Source organism: Anser brachyrhynchus (genome assembly GCF_964034855.1).
Source record: "Anser brachyrhynchus genome assembly, chromosome: Z".
NCBI lineage: Eukaryota > Metazoa > Chordata > Aves > Anseriformes > Anatidae > Anser > Anser brachyrhynchus.
In genome coordinates, this window is record NC_137697.1 from 33081269 (window position 1) to 33101810 (window position 20542).

Below are 20542 nucleotides of genomic sequence, written 5' to 3' on the forward strand. Positions count from 1 at the left end.
CTCTCTCTTTCAAGCTAGACTTGATGTTTTTGTTATTTCTAAGATGACAATTAAACAGACAGATAGTAAGTCTTGCTTCAAAATAGTTTTCATAACTTTCTAGGGATTCTCTCTAAGCTATAAAAGACACTTTCTTCACAACTTCCTTTTTAAGCCATTTTGAGGAGAAAGACTACTACCCTACTACCCCTCTACCAACTTGTTAAGAAGCATGGGAGAGGAAGATCATTTTATTCAGACTGTGTGAACATATGTGACAGAATCAAACTCGCCATACAGAGGGAAGTCTCTGAGCAGATGGCTCCAATTAATCATTAACCTTCCTAATAAGACTGATGAGAGTGGGAGGAGACCAGGGCTTATACAAATCCACTTCATTCCCCTTCCTCTATCTTTTTATTTTGCAAGGATAAGAGTGATGTTTAAGAAGGATCTGCTGTTATGCAAATACTGGGGTAGGGAGAGCTGATTTAGGAGGGCTTATAAAACTTGTTCTTCTAAGAATGTTCTGAACTTGTATGGATGAGAGGACTTGTGAGGAAACAGATGAAGAAAGCTCTGAACACTCATACCCAAATTTTTAAGGACTTTTGCATTACTGCAGTCTTTTTTTTCTCTATTTTACATTGTGGTCAGATCCCTTTGATCCATGAGGCAATAGCTTGGTGACATCTGGTGTTAATGGTGGTGGGATGTCCTGAGGGAGAAGGAGGGAGAGAGGGACAATGAGAGGGAGGGATGTGAGACAACAGGACTCATTCAGGAGTCTGAAGGAAAGATGCACGTCCCTACTTTTTCCTCAAGGGACAAAAGAGGGTAGCAGAAATGGGGAACATGAAGCTCAAAATATGGTGACAGTCCCATATTCCATTATTAGGAACAGAGTGGGAGTTTTTCCACATTTTCCTGTGGGCATATGGAGTTCTTGGGGCTGGAACTGTTTCACAGTGCCTTTACTTCTGCAATAAACATCTATGCTACTTGATACCTAGAAGTCTTTTTCCCTAAGAGCCATAAAGAGCCATCAGGTTATTGTACCCTTGGTCCCATTATTTGCTTGGGTTGGTATGTCAGAGGAGATTATAACTTGCCAGAGGACAAACTTTAAGCTCGTGAAACCATTCTCTTGAGACAGAAGTATAAAAATCACTCTATACCCTCCTTAGACAGCCTTATAGAAATATTTAATCTAACTCTGAAATGCATGCTGTGAAAATTCATTAACAGTGCAGGATCAGACTAAGATGAATGGCTGCTATTTTAGTTTGCCTATAGGGAAGTAAGTACCATAGGCACCAATGGGCTTTTCACCATTTGAACATGCTATGGTTGATGAATGCAAGGCCCACTACGTATTATAAGAGAAACCTGGGAAGATAAGGCCAAACCACTAGAGGGAGTGGCTAGTTATATTTTGCAGATGAGATCATCTGGCAGAAATGAGAAAACTAACCCTGAGAAATCTAGTGAGACATGGGAAAGAAAAAGTATTCAAGAAATGAAAGTTTTGGATAAGGCAAAAAAGTACTAGAAAGTTACTCTTTCTACTGTCTCAGAAAATTTGACTCAACTGACTAAATGTTAAAGTCCTTCTGAAACGCTGAAGGTTAGTCCAGAAACATATGACAGCTGTGAATGAAATACTGTGCAAAGTAGACAAAGAATGTAAAAATGCTGTGAAAATTGGAACGGGTCTTAAAAGAAATCTCAATATAGTGTCAGGATTCAAGCTGTATCAGAAAATACAAATATTGCAAAAAGGTTCTGGAGAAGTGCAATGTATTAGCAGGCACTGATTTTATGGAGAACTAGGCACAGACCAATGTCTACAGAGCTTTCTAGTAAAAAGATTTTAAGGGTCTTTGGGAGCTGCTGCTAAACTAAACACTCATCTTTATCACTAAAGACAGATAGATTGTGTTTACTGCAACAGTACTATGAAGGAAGTTCCCCCAGTTGCAGATAAAGTAATTGAGTATTTGGAATGATGCAAACTGAACTGAGAAGTTAATTTTGAACTGATACTAGAACATACAAGCTCAGTATAAGCACCTTTTATGTACATCAAGGACTAGAAAATGTAATTGGTCTAACTGGAAATGGGAAGAAAATCACATCCATTACCGTCAGGTTTACAGAGTCTGTGTGTAGACCATGTCTCAGCTTTGAAATGCAGCACCTGTCAATGATAACTGCCTTACCATTTGCAGGTACCTCAAACAAAACAAAACAAAACAAAAACACAAAGCAAAAACAAACAAACAACAGCAACAAAAAACAATAAATTTGCAGATGGACAAATGGCACACCCAGAGAAAGCAATAAGGAAAACTATGGTAAGAGCATTGCAAGTGAAAACAATACACAAACAGATATAACTAAGGGTAAGAGTTGTTAATGTTGTGATTGTTGACAATTCTTCTGCATCCATCATTTTTCCTCATATTTCAGCTATAAAACACTCTTAATGGCTCCTCTTCTCTGCAGTTTACATTCTTCCTTGTCATTCCTACTGTCTCTATCAGTCTCTTCTGTAATTCCTGTCTGTCGGCTTTCTGAATCTCAGCTTTCCCAATATTCAAATCTCTGTTGTAAATATATCTTCTTTTCCAATAGTATTGTCAAATACTATTTTGACATGAATGTGTGCCCAACACAATTCACAAAGCTTCACGAAGTCTTTCATCTAAATGGAGGAATTCTCAGGGAAATATAACATTCATTCTAGAAACTAATTATTTTTTTCAGCTGTTATGTTCTATCATGTAAATGCATGAGGCATTTACAAGAATACTTTTATTTACTTAGAAGTGTAATGAGTTCTTTGGATCCATGAGAGACGTAGCATGAATCCGTAAGCTTTTAATAACATAGCCACTCATAAGGAAGTTAGCAGAGGGCTTGACATGTCAGTTTGTACTTTGAAGCCATATGATGACTTTACAGATATAGAATCATTCAGGCTGGAAAAGACCTCTAAGATCCTCTAGTCCAACCTTTAACCTAATACTGACAAGTCCACCACTAAATCATGCTACTAAGTTCTACATCTACACATTTCTTGAAGACCTCTAGGGATGGTGACCCAACCATTTCCTTGGCAGCCTGTTCTAATACCTCACAACTCTCTCAGTAAAGAAATTTCTCCTAATATCCAACATAAACCTCCCCTGGCGCAACTTGAAAATTTTGCTTCGTCTCATCACTTGCTGCTCAGGAGAAGAACCCAATCCCCACCTTGCTACAACCTCCTTTAAGGCAATTGTGAAGTACAATAAGGCTCCCCTGAGCCTTCTTTTCTCCAGGCTAAATGACTCCAGCTCCCTCAGCTGCTCCTCCTAAGACTTGTTCTCTAGATCCTTCACCAGCTTTGTTGCCCTTCTTTGGACACAGTTATAGTTAAACCCATTTTGTTTAAGAAAACATTAGTGACCATGTGCAATTATTAAGTCTTAAATCTTAAGAGGCTACCATGCTTCCTTGTAGTATAGGAAAGATGAAGTTACATACTTGTACAGCATGCTTTCAGATCTGATGACAGAGATGTGGAGTGAGAAGTAATGATGGTCATAGAGCCAGCATGATCTGGATTATTTGTGAAGGTGAACTTATTTAAACTGTGTGTTTGTAATATATTTTATACATATAAAATCATACAGTTAAGCATGGGGGACCAAGAGTGCAAGTAATGAAAAGAGCGAAAGTTTCCAGAAGCAGAGTAATAGTGAAAAGGATATAAGGAGTAAGGTAGACCGTAACGTCAAGAAGATGTTCTATGAAACCATGTATTATCATTTGATGGTTAAGCAGTGGGATAGCAAGAAAAGTGGGTTAATATACTTTTTAAAATGGCAGTAACTGACAGAGACTGTTCCTGGAATGACATGCGCATGTGTCTAGTATTAATGTTTCAAAAAGGACGCTCGTATAAAATGAGCAACTAGTCCTTGCTGCTTGTTTTCTGAACCAAGTACAGGAAAAACAGTTTACAACGATTCTTAATAAGCTCAATGTATTTATTTTATCTAAGAGAGGGTGAAGACATGACTTGATTGCAGCATGCAAGTAACTCAACATGGAAGAAGTTTTTGAAGGGGGATGCTCCTATAATCTATTAGGGAGAACAGCCTAACAAGATAAGTATAGAACAAGACAAATATACAACTACGAGGTGTAAGTTATTTTAATAGTTAATCATTAACACAATACTCTTACTGGTGTGACTCTTGTACAAATGCAATCTTTAATGTAATATATGTATGTATCACTGAAAGCCTACCACAGCTCAAAAATTCTGAGCTTGTGATTGTAGATTACCAGTTGCAGCGACTGTTGGTCAAACTAAATGATCATGACAATCCTCTGCCCTATCTGTGAAATGAATCAGCCAAAGTAGTTCAGATCCCGATGCTGGCTGCTATGAGACTAAAGCAACGTGTCAGGAACTCCACAGAAACCTCAGCAGGAATTAGGGTCTAGGAGAAACAAACCTTTTTCTGCCATTTAACTGCCCTCAAATACTTGGAGATGGAGTTTTGTTGTCTGAAGGTAGATGCTGCTTTAAATATATGCATATTCTGAACAATTCTAAATGCTCTCAGAAACATTAATTACTGTGAATAAAATGATCTTCAGTATTTAATTAAATAAGTAAAACAATAATCGTAAAAGAGAATTAATATGACACATTCAAATGAGGTGACGTTTTGCTTTTTTAGCCTATTTGGCCTTCAGACTATGAGGAGACAAATTTTTTAAAAACATTTTTTATTACTTCTGGATAAATTTTAATCCAAAAGCACCTCTGTGCATGGATACAGACCATTTTAAAAAAGAAAAATACCAGTGTATGTGATTGTTGTGTTATCTGTAATAAAGACAAGATCTTTCAAGGCAAATGAACAACTTGATGCAGCATGACTGCATTCATAGTGCTTCTATGGAAAGAGAAAGTGGGGAGAAACATGCTCAAGGCTGTCATTCCATGGCTTACTTTAATTTCAACTTTCTCATTTGAATCAAATCATGTAGCACCACCGTTCACAACTGTCTAGAAACAAAAATGGTGATGACAGATTTTTTTTAATCCAAACATATATACAGACATGTAAATTGTTCCTGTTCTTCCCTATACTATGTCACTCTTATCAGGAGATCTCTGCTGCTCAATGCCTGTATGGAGGCAACATGGGTCACAACTTGTTTAATTCACCATCACACTCACATAAAACTTCTATACGTTAAGCAGCAAAAAGAGATGAATGGCTCAGCATCAGGTTTATTTTTCCTATTAGATTGTGGGATAAATCTTAAGTATGTGTGTGAGACTTTCAAATGTTGAGACAATCTAAGACTTTTCTAGGGCTTGGCAAAGTAACAAAACAAGCTTACAAAGTGGTTTTGGCTACTCTTGTAGATTCATTCATTGAAATTATCGACTGAATTAGTGCTCAAGATGTTTTGGTGGCAATACCTTACACAATGTATAACATGATCCTGGGCTATGTCTTAAGTCCCAAACAAGATCAGCTGTTTAATACAGTGTGGTCAATACTTCAAACTTTGAATATTAAAGAAGAACAAGCAGCCAGACATAGTGAAAACAGACTGCAAGTCCAATGTGAGCAGTGGTAAAAGGCAGGAACCTTTTAGATTTTTGTTTTCTCTCACTTGGTCAGTATGATACAACTTCCCTGTTAACCAAAGGGAGGGTCAATGTTATGCTATGTTTGGGCAAATATGTTCAAAGGACAGACGAATAATACAAAACAATTCTTTCACTTTCACAATACTTTTATTTTTTTAAGCAGTATTTTATTACCACTCTAGAATGAGAGCAGATAGAAACTACATGAGATTGCTTTAAAAGAAGGAAAACCATACCAGGACAGCAAATACACCTAACAATGAAATCAAAACCAAGAATGTTGTGATCATCAAGAAAGTTGAGGAATCTAACCTCTCAATACCATCAACAAAGATAGTCCTGCCCCCTTTTATTTGATTTCTTTGCTGTCTGCTACACTACTTCTCCTGGGTTTGTTCATAAGAGATGAAGCAAGGTATGGGGGCATGGTTGAGAAGCTGGGGCAAAGAGACTGTAGATATCAGGATGTAATGATCATCAGAGAGCTGGAGCACCTCTCTTATAAAGAAAGACTGAGAGAGCTGGGGCTGTTCAGCCTGGAGAAGAGAAAGCTCTGGGGTGACCTCACTGTAGCCTTTTAATACTGAACAGGGTCTTATAAAAAGGATGGAGAGGGACTCTTTACTCAGTAGATAATGACAGGACAAGGAGGAATGGTCTTAAACTAAAAGAGGATAGATTTAGATTAGACATTAAGACCCTCACTGTAAGGGTAGTGAGGAACTGGAACAGGTTGCCCAGCAAAGCTGTGGATGCCCCATCCCTGGAAGTGTGTAAGGCCAGGTTGAATGGGGCCTTGTTCAGCCTGATTTAGTGGGTGGCATCCCTGCCCATGGCAAGGGGGTTGGCGTTGGATGACTTTTTAGGTCCCTTCAAACCCAAGCCATTCTATGATTCTATGACTCTGCGTGAGAAAGGAAGCCTTGAGGCTGTCTTTGGTGTCTTGAAAAACTTCATCTTCAGGTCACTGAGGAAGTTTTCTGAGGAATGAAGTGAGTGGGCTACAAGAATTCAGGGCTTTCTTCAGAATCACATTTTCTGTGTGCAGACTGATTCCATTGCAAATTGTAAGGGCTATAAGACTTGTTAAGTAGGCTGTATTAATTCCTCTATCTACATTCCAATTCACGTAGATAGGGCCTTAGTTAATCAAGGATAGATAGATTTCAGTGTTGCAGCAGCTGGGATCGTATAAAGCCCATGACATGGGGGGCTGTTCATTCAAACACGGTGTCTGAAAGCTTATACTTCATAAAGTTTCCTTTGCAACCTACTTGTGGACAGACCAGAGACTTATAAGGAAAAAAGTCTCCTGATTCAACATTAAATATGGGGGGGTACATGGAAGTTGAACAAAAGGGAAGCTATTCAACCTCTTCATGACCTCAGGAACATTTTTTCTTTGCTTAAAATTGTATTTATTTTTCTCTAAATGAGTCCTCTGATTCCCCGATATAATCTTGTAGCCATGAGTTGATATTAATAAAAACAAAATGTTATCTTCCAAGCAGTAGTTTACTGTTCATTAATAAACTGTCTTGTCCTAAAGACACACAAGCGGAAAACCACACTGTATATTTAAGGTGTAGTCTCTTATGTATATTTATATTTGCCTCTCCTTAGGCTTCTGTGCTTATAATATTTGGATTTAATGTAATTTTGAATTGCTTTCAAAACTGGAAATAACTTCCTCATTCTGTTGGAAATTCACATCAAAATAAATAAAGACAGGGTAATTATATTTTTAAATGGCATGCTACTCACGAATTAGTGAATTCTAATGGAATAGAAAGGTCAAGACAAAAGTGGTATCAACACTGTAAAAGATTCACACTTGTATCCCTTGGGGCTGTATGAGGCTCTTCCCTCCCGCACATTTCCTCCCTCTGGCTACCATGAATTTCTGCTGTTTGTTAGAAATAAGTTTATTTTGAAACAGCCAGTCTTTGAGTTTTCACAGAATTTATAACCTCCATAGCAAAAGACCAAGCACAGATATTGTCCAAGTTGCTCCTACCCTCAGAATCAGCTTATTTTTCCAAAAAGCCCTACCTGTTTGAGGAGAACTGGGAATTTGTGCTGACAAACTCACCTGTATGCAATGTCTGAGTTCAAAATGATCACTTAGTTTAGGTTAGCTTTCACCAAATCCATATTTAAAATACACTAAGGACCTTTCCCATTTGCTGGACTGCATTGTGCAGGACTTCTCTCCAAAACGGTGCCATTAGAGCTACTCTCCTATGCTACTTGTTTCTTCTTTAGCTAGATGAAAATCCTCTTCACGGAGCTTGAACAACAGCTATAACTCACACCACAGATTTTTTGACATTAGATGTACCTGCAGACAATGCCAAGGATGTCCTGCATCCCCTGAAGTGATGTAGAACACACTCTTGAAGAGTGTGTTTCTCACTGTATTTGCTTCTTTATTTTTTATTTTTATTTTTAAACATGGTTTAAAAGGGAGCCTTAGGGTCAGCAAGAATTAAGGTCCTCTGCATATTTGTAACTATTCAAAATGTTTGCTTGTGTGATACATGGAAAGAGAGGTTAGGGCACAGATTCTGATGGTATCCTGAGTCAAATGATATTTGTTTTCATTAAAAGAGTGGCATAATGATATTTCAAGAATGGTTTGAGACCTAAGATCGTTGAAAGCTGAACAGTAGTTCTCCTATTTCTTAGTAAAGGAGAGATACACTACATAGATCAGGCTTGCTTTGGTACAGAACGGTTAGGGAATTGTTGTGTAGAAGCAAAATACTAATTTCCTGTTCCCTGACTGAGCAGTAATATAGCTACTATTTGTATTAGAAATGTGTACAACTTTCATAGGTTACAACTTTGTTTCTGATGAGAGTGAACTGAGCATGTCACAACAGTTTGTTCTGTAACAACTGGACCATAAGACAGGCAGGCAAGCTTCAGCATTGATTGTTTTGTACACCCTGGCTGTGCAATTCTGGTCACTTTGGAGTTCCTGATGTTTGTATAGCATTCTTTATGTGTAAAAAGCTATAACATATTAAATATACATCATATTTATCAATACTTTTCCTGAAGTACCTGCAATTTTAGTAAGCAAATGATAGCCAAAATACATAAATTGTTTGAAGCAAAGCAGCATTTTATACAGTCAATGAAATTACCTCTTCCATTTTTTATGGAACAACAAACTAAATTGTTGTGTTCCTTCTGTTTTGATATTGATTACTTGATTTTGACTAAAAAACAAAAGAAAAACAAAAACAAACAAACAAAAATTAAAAGTGGATGGATAAATAAGTAGTTGTTCTTGGAAAGTAACGGACAAATTCCTTCTCCTTTGAAATAAATAAATAAATAAATATATAAATGTGCTTTGAGATAAATATGTATCTACAAATTTACAGGGATGTTTTTTTCTGTTGAAGAGCTGAGAGACAAAATGTAAAACACACCAAATTGCACCCCAATATAACACATTTTGCAGTTGTTAATGTTAGCAATTTTCTGTCCACTTAATCTTCCATGTCATTTATTGTTAGCTGTTTATTTTGAACTACAGCTAAAGAGAGATATTATGTCTCATTAGAAATTCAGCACAGATTTTGTGATACTATCATTTCCTCACTATTTACAGAAAATACCCAGTAAAAAGCAGTTGAGAAAAATGCAACATTCTACAGAAACGGTATTTCACAGAAGAAGATTACATGGAAAAGTACCTGTAGTTTCTTAATGTGGCTCGGTTGCTACTCAGAAAAAAAAATATTTTAAATAAATTCTTGAAAGATAAAATAAAAGTGGATACTATCCCTCTGAAGATGAAATCACTGTAGTAAATCGGCAGAGGAATGTGTGCTATTGCTATATGATTTATTACCAAACCTTTGACACCTGGGAAAAGCTCTTCCAAAACATGTATGGAAATTATTTCTGTATTTCTGCTTCTTGGTTCAGTGAAAATACTGGCACAATCCCTGCACAGTGCTAACTTCCATTTCATGTTTCCTGGACATTTACAAGGTTGCTTACCTTGAAGTCACAACTGCATGTCCCAAAAGAACAGATCAAGTAGCCTATCTGTTCTTCCTGTCATTAGATATTTGTCAATCTTGCTAAAGTAGTTGCATTAATAATATATATTTTCTTCAGTAGATAAGGATAAAATCACTTCTTCAGCTTTCTGATTACCCAAAGTATGCTGCTGTTTTACAAGAGGAAATGAATTTAGGTCAAACTGTGTATTACATGACCTTACACTATTAGTTTTACCCTGTCCACAGAGAACAAGAGGTATGTTTCCATACACAGATTTGCAAGGTAATATTTTGACAGGCAGTTTGATTCTTTCTATTGGCACTTTCACGGACGCTATGTCATGGATGATTGTCTTCTTAACATTCTGAAAAACGAAGGGCTCGATGTTCTCATGTAATAAAAAAAAAATAAAAAAAGCACATGCAAAAACCAAACCAAGTTACAAAATATGCACAAAACTTAGAAAGATTTCATGCCACTTCATAAAGAACAATGATTTGGTATCAACTGCACAGACAGAAAGAAAGAGAGAATAATCGTTTGGAAAACAGTAAGAAGAGAGTGAGGATTTTCCTTAGCTGCCAATGCCTGGCATAGGTGGGTCTGAAATAAACTGTTAGGAGGTAGTAAAGGAAGATGATATGTATTCATTTGCTGTGGTGTTACCATGTGGCAGGTGAAAATCTGTCCCAGATTCTGTTTCCTCTGTGCCTGGATTTGCACTTGGACAGTGTGACCTCTCCTCCTCACTCCACCTCCCTCCAGCCCACTTCATCAGGCTCTTGTCACTCCCTCTTTTGTCCCCCTCTGTCTCCTTCCACAAGCCCACTTGCCTTAGCTGACCTCATTAGGGGCCACAAGACAAGCCAACTCCCCACAGACATCAGCAGCAGCGCAGAGGAGGCAACTGGCTTGTCTAACTTTTCTCCCACACGTTATTTCAGGGCTGCAGGATCTTAAGACTCACATTACTCACTGGTGGTAAAGGTTTAGCAGCCCTATTCTGGCTGCCTTCTAGCGTCAGCTACTTAGCACCAGAGCAGGACTGTCTGTCCCTTCCTGTGGATGCTAGAGTGAGTCACCTGGGGGCTCACAGATATAGCAGGACATCTATGATCTGCTGATGTAGCACACTGGAAGAGCTTCCTGAAGCAACAAAGCTGGGTTTGCCAGTTCCTTCACCAAATCTCACAGCAGTGCTCACTTCAGAGTCCTTGTTGAGAGTGAAAAGTAGCAGCTTTTCCTGGGTTTTGCTTTCAGCATCAGAGCTGAAGGCAGCCAGCTCCAGATGGCACTACTAGAGAGCTCATCACACTGTATAGACTGCTCTCAATTATGGTATAAATGACATTTCATCTGTCTGCACCAAAAATCTTTTTGTGCAAGTATAAAAAGATGACTGATAAATACTGGGAGGTAAGTTAAACTCAGCAACTCAGTGTGCTGAACAACACCCAGTTCCAGCACTGACGCTCCCTTTACAAACTCCTTTCAGTGCTAACCATGTGACCATATGCTGTTTCTGTTTATTTACCAACTTTTCATTCACAGTAAAATTTGTGCATCTGTTTGTCCCTTCAGTTCAGTTTTGGAAACTGGGAACGCTTTTCCTAAAGCCCACAGAGTTAAGTCACAATATAACCATTTGGAGAAGCAGCACATTCAGGAGTTATATCTTTGTTTTGTGTTTACAGATTTCTGTTACGAGCATTTTTTTTTAATAAAAGAAAAATTGGCTTTTTCAGTAACCAAATTGCATTATATCTAATGGATTTAAATTTATTTTAATTAAACATAACAATTTAAAATAATATATATATTTTTTAAGGTCATGTTAATTAGTGTCTGATAGTGCATTTCTGTTATATTCCCTCTTTCAGAGAAAACTACACTATAGAGAGGTACAGCGCAGCTTTACAAAGTCCTTCTTCTGGGTTCCAAATGGAAGACTATTAAGTTCTCTGCTTACAGCATTTGGTGTTTCACCAACTCACAAAGCATGTTTTATATTTAGAAAGAAGGAATAATGAGGAATATATGGGAAGAGAAAATAAAAGCTGATAAAAGGGAAGAGATTCAGAAAAAAATAATAAAATTTTTGTCAAAAGAGGAAGGACTTAGTTTGGAGAAATGCACAGCAAAAATGGACCTTAAAAAGATTTAAGAAAGTTGGTGAGCTGACACCACTGTGTGCCTAAGGTTTATATAACGCAAAATTGGAGTTTTCCTTTGATAATGTTTTTAACTGTACTTAATATCAGTTTGGAATGTGTTTAGCAATGGCAATGAAAAGACAGTGTTTCTTTGGTTTACATACATAGTAAGTGGTGTGTTTCTTTCTCCATTCCAAGCACCTTATGAATGTGACTATCTCACTCATTTTCTATCTGAGAAGCTGGCAGGCAAGTTGACATGTTCCACTTCTTGCTGTGGTTTACAGCCCTAGTAATATTGTCAGCTATTACCTAGGTTGTTAGGTAAGGTTCACTGTTATATAAATTTTCACTATGACCCCTAAGTATGAATTTTAGGGACCACAGCTAGCTTCTTTAAGAATAACACCATTTTTAAAGTTTTATTATTTACCTTTGTGGGTAGCGCAGTTATCTTATGCTGTAGTTTCTCAGAGGAATACAATCTTACCCCTGTGATTTACTGCAATTGGCTTTCCAGGTTTGCACTGGTTCTCTCTGACAGTGCCATGACTTCTCCAGATATGAGGAGTAACCTCTGGATACACATTTAGTGTATCTGGATGCCTTTAGTGGCATCCAGTCATAAGAAAAAAATTGGCTTATAAACTTTAACTATCATATTTATTCTTATGTGCTCTAGAGAACAGTGCACCTCCCTCCAGCCTCACATCTCAAAACATTGTATCTCTCTTCCTGTAAAAAATTTCAGTTCTATAAAAATACCCCATAATACGCTCAATTCCTGTCCAGCAGTAACTAGGACATACAGAATAGAAAGAACCTGGTAGGAAGTGAAAAATTCTTTTCTAAACTGGAGAATCCTGTCAGCATTAGCAGTTATTATTAACAATAGAAGGGATGATAACAGTACTGGAGAGGATTAAACTCCATCAATGTTGAAAAATACTTGTTCCTGTCTGAACTAACTGCAAAGACATAGTCCATGTCTTTGTAGTCTAACAATGGCTTGTTAAAAAATAAACAATGGTTAAATTAAATTCTCCTCGTTACATTCTATTTTACAAAACTATGCAAAGAGGCCCAGCAGAGCTAGACTGCAGCTGCAGAAAACAGTTCTTGTATGTCCATATAACTCCAGCTTCACCTGACCATTACCAAGCTTTTCTGAAGCAGGAGGGAAAAAGAAACAGTCAGCAAGGAGAGTCTTGTGATTGAAGTCTAGTAAATTTCTTTAAAAGTGAGTAAAAATTAGTTTTATTAACCATATCTTCCCATAAATATATATTTATCTTCACCTTCTCCACTTTTTATTACCATTTCTCCATGCAAGCAAGATGAGGAAACTCATTAAACCAACTGGCAGGAATGGTGAAATTGGTTAGGCACAAAGTCCTCTTAGTCATTCCAAAGACATTGTTTGCTGTTATTACACGTTAAGTAAAACGGTTTCAGATAGCAGTAGGATTTTAGGGTTGACTTCGACCTTTTTCAGTTATGCAAACAGATTGTATATAGGCCATCCAGTTATTGACAAACAGGCTACTTTGTCAACACCAGTGAAAGAGAATAAATTTATTAGACAGAACATGATGGTACATACATAGCTGAGCTCTGGGTATGTCATGCAAGACTTAGCTTTCTCCTGACTCAATATTTGGAAAGGGATGTTAACTAAGGACCTTCCTTCCCTTTGATCTTATTTCTTTGCTATCAGTTCTAAGCAAGCTGGACCCAAGTCTGTAGGTCATTTTCAAATAGTATTTGAACAGTGACTCTTATGTGAAGTTTCATGTGTTACTTGATCTATAAAAAGGTTCTATTTTACCCTTTAAATACAGAGGTCTCAAAAATCAGAGGTCATGATCAAGCAGGTACTTTTTTTTTTTTTTTTTTCAGCTCTCATTGCTTTGAGTGAGGGAAGACATAAGAAAATTGTCTTTACCTGGGTATTAGAAAGCAATGGAAACAGTAATTTCTCAATAGATAATCCTCTAGCAATGAAAAAGTACAAGCATACCTGTTTAGGTGATGAGTGGCTCTGGAAACTCTGTCTGCTTTGGCTTCTACTGAACTGTAAAGTGTTAAATATCTATATTTCTAATCTCTCTACTCTTTCTAGGAATGTGTTTAGAGTAAATGGAGAAAAATAGAGCAATAAAAAATACCTTTCAATTTGTTTACAGAATAGTTCTTGAGAGATACTTTTAACCTCTGTGATGACCCAAAACAGAGAGAAGGCCTGAATCACCTTTGTAACTTCTTGCCATGGATCTCACACAAACAAAAATGTATTATTTCTAGTCTGGACTATTAAAATTACAAGGCAAGGTACTTGTGAAGATGAAGATGGGGGAGAAGAACATTAATCAGATTTTGTTTGACAAAGTCTTTGAATAAAAGGTCTTGTGTCAACAAATCTGAACTACATTTACAGCTCTGTTAGAGATTATACCAGTTCAACGGCCAAAGGTATCAATCTTAACCACAACGAAGTTACTTATTAATCAAAATGCAAACCTGTACATGATAATACCTTATTACTTTCTCAATAACATGTCTGCTGCCAGCAACCTAATAACCTCTTTCCGACATAACAGTGACTGAAACCATTAACTAACCTCAAATTCCTTTATTTTCCCCAACTTATAAAGATAAACAGGATTAACAAAAGTAGCTATGGTTACAATCACAAACACAGTCATATGAGGATATCTGGTAATGACCCAAGTCAGTCCTGAAGTCAACTCATTCACGTATTTTTAGCTATTCTCTCTGTTGCAATAGTGTATGCACTAATACTTCCTGATCACTCTCAACAAAATGGCACCAAACCACTACCACTAAAGATATTGCAAAAATACAAGAGTTATTCAATAGAGGTAAATGCAATCAGCCAGGGACAGTGCCTCCCCAGAGAGCTTGTATATGAGGATACCTTTTTTTCAGATACAGAAATGAAAATATTCTGAAAGTTGTACATGACCAGCAGTACAGATCACTTGTTGTCCTAACAGGTTTCCCATGATAGGCTGACAGTGGTGAGGAAGCCATGAAGCAATATGGGTAGGCAACACAATTGATTAATTAACAGGAGACTGCTACTTTCCTGAACAAAATTACAGGCAACTGCTATAAGCACCTATTACTAATTTGAAACAAAACTAACCAACCAACCAACCAAAGAAACAAGCTAATTCAATTCCATTAAAAACCTATGTTGACACTAAAAAACTTGTATGCAAATCAAAGAACACAAAGGAGAAATTACATAAACTACTGTAAAACATACTGGTGGGCTTTTGCTCACTATTATTTTCTTGAAATTTGTTTCTTTCTATTCAAACACAGAATTGAAAGTTTGTAACAATAAGAGCAGGCTACCTAAGGTTAAATCACTGCTATTTTCTAGTTTTAATTGAAAAAGCTGAAATTAGGAAAAAAAAAAAAAAAAGAAATTTGAGAGGACACTGTTACAATCTACTGCCATTTATTGAAATCTGTCTGTCACCTTGTGCACATATTTATAGGATAGGTAGACTGAAAAAACACATGTGTTAGAGAAGATAACAAGTACACTCATTAAAATCAACTGGAAAAAAGTCCTGCTATGATCGAATTACACACAATAATACAGCTTTCACAAAGAACTTCTGAGAAGTATTACATTTTGAATAAAAGCTGTTTTCAAGGTGGACAATGAACTGCTTAAAAAACCCTCTGCTGTATCAACACAATGCAGCAATAAATGAAGTAATTTCTACTGTAGGACAGAAATGTAGGATAGATACTGCCTCAAACCCTGAGATCTCCAATAGCTCAGAAAAAGTATGATGGAACCACTTTTCCATGGGAAAAGATGAGTCAATAGTACAGTTCTTTAATAAAAATGAGAGGAGTTTTGGAATTGAAGTTATTACTTTGCCTTTTATTAAAATGTAGAAGTTCTGGAAACTGAAAAGCAAAGCTACTATACTTCTTGGCTGGTGACATGCTCGTATGTGAAATATACTTGAAGATGAGGACTTCCGACTATCTGCATTTATTAACAGCAACTGTTTAGAGTTAGCTGCAAATTTTTGTAACCCTATTTTTTTTTTCTTTTAATGCATTTAACAATGAACTACAAGTCAGAATGAAATGAATATAAAAATGCTTCAAAATATTCGTAATGCTGTGTTAGGACAAACTCATTTATTTACATAAAATAATAAACTAATGCTTTGGAATTAACAAAAAGTCTGAAAAGACAATGTCTACTTCCAGGAAAATTATCCTTAATATTGTTGCCAGAAAGGCATAATTTCCTCCCTGTCTGAAGAAATTAAATCTATCAAGTCATAAACCTTCTGAGTGTCCTGCTGCCGGTGTTGACGTAGTGAAAAAACAAGATGCAAGGACTTAGAACTACAACAACAAAACAGCAGGGAAAGGGTTCAAGTCCACAACAACGTAGATGGGAAGGTGTCAGCTGGAGGCAATTGCCTAACTTGTTACCCCACACACACACACTTTCTTGAACTAAATATATGATTTTTTATTTGTCCATTTCTAGGTAAAATGAGGATATTTTAAAAAACATCATGACTAAAGAAGTTTCACTGCAGGCTTTAACTGTGACTACCAGGCAAAAAGTTAAAAAAAGTTTGCTCAGAAAACACACAACTCAAGTCAGATGCGCAACAGCACAAACAATCCATTTATTTTAACAATGCAATTGTTCATTACTAAAAAGAGTGTAATTATAACATTGGGCAGACAGTGTTCTGGGATCTTTTCTCCTGTTTCAGGACACAAGACATTTGTATCACATTAATGTTTGAGACAGTGAATTAGGCACATTGAAAACAAGTGGTTTCACCGCTCTCACAGATTGTGGCTAAGTTCCTTCCCTTCTCACTGCTGAAAGTTTATCCTCTAATAAGTAATTCCCAAGACATCTTGCAATAGGAAGCATTCATGAATGAATGCATTAATAAAAGTTTCCTATTGCAGGGCCCACTGGGAATTCCTGTAATACTTGCAAGGAGTTTACAGACCTTCATTAGTTACATACAAAAAGGAAGTTTGCTTCTTCTGAACACAGTATTTTCCCCTGTTTCAAAATATCACAGCAGACAACTAAATGCTGGCATGAAACAAAGCCAATGACTCTTTATGTACTTACCATGTACCACATGCTTGGCCACTTGGGATCATTGAAATAAGTGGATTGGGTACCTCCAGGTTTATAATCCCTCTTTATCCTTCTTTTAACCACCTGCTGTTGTATCCACTCCACCTGCCAACCAGGAAAACATTTGGTAAGTGTTAGGGTTCCATGGAGATTATCAAGAAATGTGTGAAATCTTGGGAAGTTTCCCATTACCATCGTCCAAGACATATTTCATGTTAAAGAGTTCATTTTGGCAGTGGGAATGCACAGCTCACCTTGGCATATGGTTCACTAGGGAATACGTCCAATTTAGTTAGTGCTACAAATCTCCTTGAAAAACTACTTAAATCCCCTGCTAGAAAGATCTCATTGGCGATCATCTTTTGCATGCTATTATTATTTTTCATTATTAGGATAGAACCGTTTTCAAATTTATAAAACCAGTTACTTTTACAAAGCATAACAGTACATCGCAATGAGAAATGAACTGAGTTTCTGATAGTTGTTTTATTTTTTCATTTAAGTCTGTTCCTGAAAATAAAAACTTTCAGTAAAATATTCAAATGTTGTGCTTAACCAATATCTAGATCACCTTCATCACCTGGAGTGAATAAAACAAAATTAAACTGTATTTTTAGTAGAGCAACTCTTTGTCAAGATTCTCTCAGCCAGGTGCTCTGGAACTTTATTTGAGGCAAAGTGCCAGTACAGGGAGAAAGAGATGGGTATGGAGCACAAGGGCAAATTAAATGACACGAACAAAAAGTGCTTGAAACAAGAAAGCAAAAATAAGGGTTAAAAACCTAGTTCTGAAAATCATATTCTTGTCTATCCGATTGCTCTTCAGAGATTCATCACACACTCAGAAAGGGCAACACTGAAAGTGACATCAACCTTAGAGCAGATCAGACTCTGCAGTCATTTCTGCATTAGCCAGTCTAAATGGGAGCTAGTTTCTATAAATGCAAATAGTATAACGATTCACAGAGAAACCTAGGTTATGTTTACACTCATCTAGCTTCCTGACAGCTCATATTTCTGCTGAATTGTTTCATGGGATATAACTATAAAAATTCAATTCAGCTCTCCCCAAGCAAGACAGCCATTTCCTCCTAGCACCCAACTCTGCACCTTTAACTTCTACTGTTCATGAATATCTGTGTATGTACACACACATACATATAAAAGAAATTTACTTTCAGCTTACATATTTCTCTTTGTCACTTGTCAGAGATGGTATTAATATTTTCTGTATGCAGGCTAATCTCTACCATGCATTCACAATTCAGCTTCAAATCATGGGGTCCTTAGAGAGACATAAGTCCACTATGAAAATAGTGGACACAGGTCCAGAAATTTTGCTTGAGATCCATACCACCTTCACCTCTATCACCCCTAACATATGGTTTTGATTGTTTTCTTTAGAAAGAGGAACTGATTTTCTTCTCTTCTCAGGAATTAACTTCAGGGTCAAGACTGTTCTTCCAGAGAAGAAGTTGTCCAGTTTAAGAATACAGGATTATCACAAAACATTCACACAGAAATCCATTTCTCTAGTCTTCTCGTAACAATTATAAATCCTTTTCTACTTCAAAGAAAGATTCTGCTCCCCTTTCAGCTCAAGTTGAAATCCATCTTGGTGGACACCCTCTCAAGAATCTGAGAGATGACTGATCCCATCAGATCTTACATGACCCTCTTAGAGGGTCCCTTCAACAGAAGTGGGCAACTAATCAGTCTTAGGAATTTGATGTAGCAAAGTCTGGAGGCCTGTGAAACGTAGAGTGTAACTGGCCAGAGGACAAAAGAGGGAGAACCAAAAGACTTTGGTAAGCACTAAGTCTTAAGACTGATGAGACAGCTTTAAAATGGGTTCACTATTCCTCTTAAGTGAATCTCTCCTCCATGAAAAAAAATCTTATAACTGACCTTTAATGAACCTTACTTCCTCGTCACCTGCTGCTAATGTACGCTTTCTTTTCTGGACCCTCACAAGAAGCTTGTTTTTCTACAGCTTACTTCCTGCAGGTAGTCCAGCCCTCCCAACGCATCCAAAGCCAGCTGAGACCATCCTATGTACCACTTGATTTCTGACTCAGTAGCTGCCTGGATTGCCTTAGACCACGGACCTCTATTCTTCTATTACTAATATTTAGCAGTCAATAACTAAAAAGCTTCAACAGGTCCGAATAAGCAAACTGGTCTGAAAAAAATGGTTTTCAGAGCTTACACAGATCCATCTTCCAAGCCTTACCATGAGATTTGACTGTTAGTGCTAGAAACATTTTCAACTGAAGGAGAGGTCCCAAGATTTCTATGCTGAAAGAGTATTTATTGTTACCTTGACTCATCCTTTAGCTGAAGGAATGAGTCATATGAGCATGTTACCCCATCTTTAAAAATTACAGAAAAAACTGTTTAAGTCAACAGATTTCAAAGTGGCACAAGCTACGAGCATACAGAGCACACCATGACATGTATGTTAACTCTTTATGAAAACTTATCCATATCCGAGTCTGAAGGGAGGAGTTACAAAGGCCAACCACCAACACAATCTGAGGATCAGATACAGATGTGAAAAGGCCCACAAATTAAAAAGAATGAGATAGCAGAAGAGAATTAAACTTTCTACTACTGCAAACTGACTCAGGTGCACGAACATTAATGGAAGAAGGTAGTCACCAACACTACTATTGCCTGTAAGTCAGAGACACAAGGCATTTAGTTTGGCATTAGGGACTCCTCTGCATCAAAGCTCCTCTAAGAAGTACTGACAGCAACTGTGAGAACTGTGAAAAACACCTCTCTTTTGTAAATGAGGCCAGAGGAGTATGAAATGTTCCAGGAGGCAGCATGACCCACACTAGTTAATACCATTTCTATATGGCAGAACCAGAGGGGTTTTCCTGACATGACAAATCACAAAACTCCTTACTATTCACTGTGAAAATATATTTTCTCCATTTATTTACTCCCTATTCAGCTGCAAATATCTGCTGATCATTAAGAAGACTGAATGTAAAGGCATCATAGTGCATATGGAGACTGATACAACCTTATATTGATGCCTCAAAAAAAAAAAAATCAATTAATTCCTTTTGTCTTTTTTCCCTTTATCCAAAATGACATTAATGAGAACAACTATCAGATAGTTCTTCAGTTCAAGCAATCACAAACATTGTCTCACTGTGCAATTCCAGTTTATTGGAACAATGACTTGACACATAAGGAACTCTGTATATGCATATATGTTTGTATTTGTGTACATGCTGTACAATAGCTTGTATCAACTGAGTTAATATGCAAGCCAGTAGCATAGCTGATGGTTAGCTTTGAGTGATACATGGACAGATATTTTTGGGATCTTATTTACCACTTTTTAACAAAAATTGGACTGTTCTTCAGAATATGTATTTGTTGCAGGCCCTGCCCCTAATACATTCTGGATGTTTTCCATAATTCCTATTTCCTCAGCTCCTAGAAAAGTTAGGGAAAACACATGAGAGAGTAATTTTGCAGAAGAGCTGTGCAGCATGCATGTTCAGACCCAAAGCCAGAAAA

At 37.1% G+C, this 20542-nt stretch overlaps 1 protein-coding gene across 1 annotated transcript in view; it reads right to left on the minus strand.

The window, feature by feature from the left end:
* LOC308185757 (proprotein convertase subtilisin/kexin type 5-like) overlaps positions 1–20542 on the minus strand; it is a 168214-nt gene that overhangs the window by 129350 nt on the left and 18322 nt on the right. The window contains exon 2 of the mRNA XM_080574293.1: positions 16994–17107. Coding sequence (XP_080430419.1) covers positions 16994–17107 — 114 coding nt within the window. The remainder of the gene's footprint in view (positions 1–16993; positions 17108–20542) is intronic.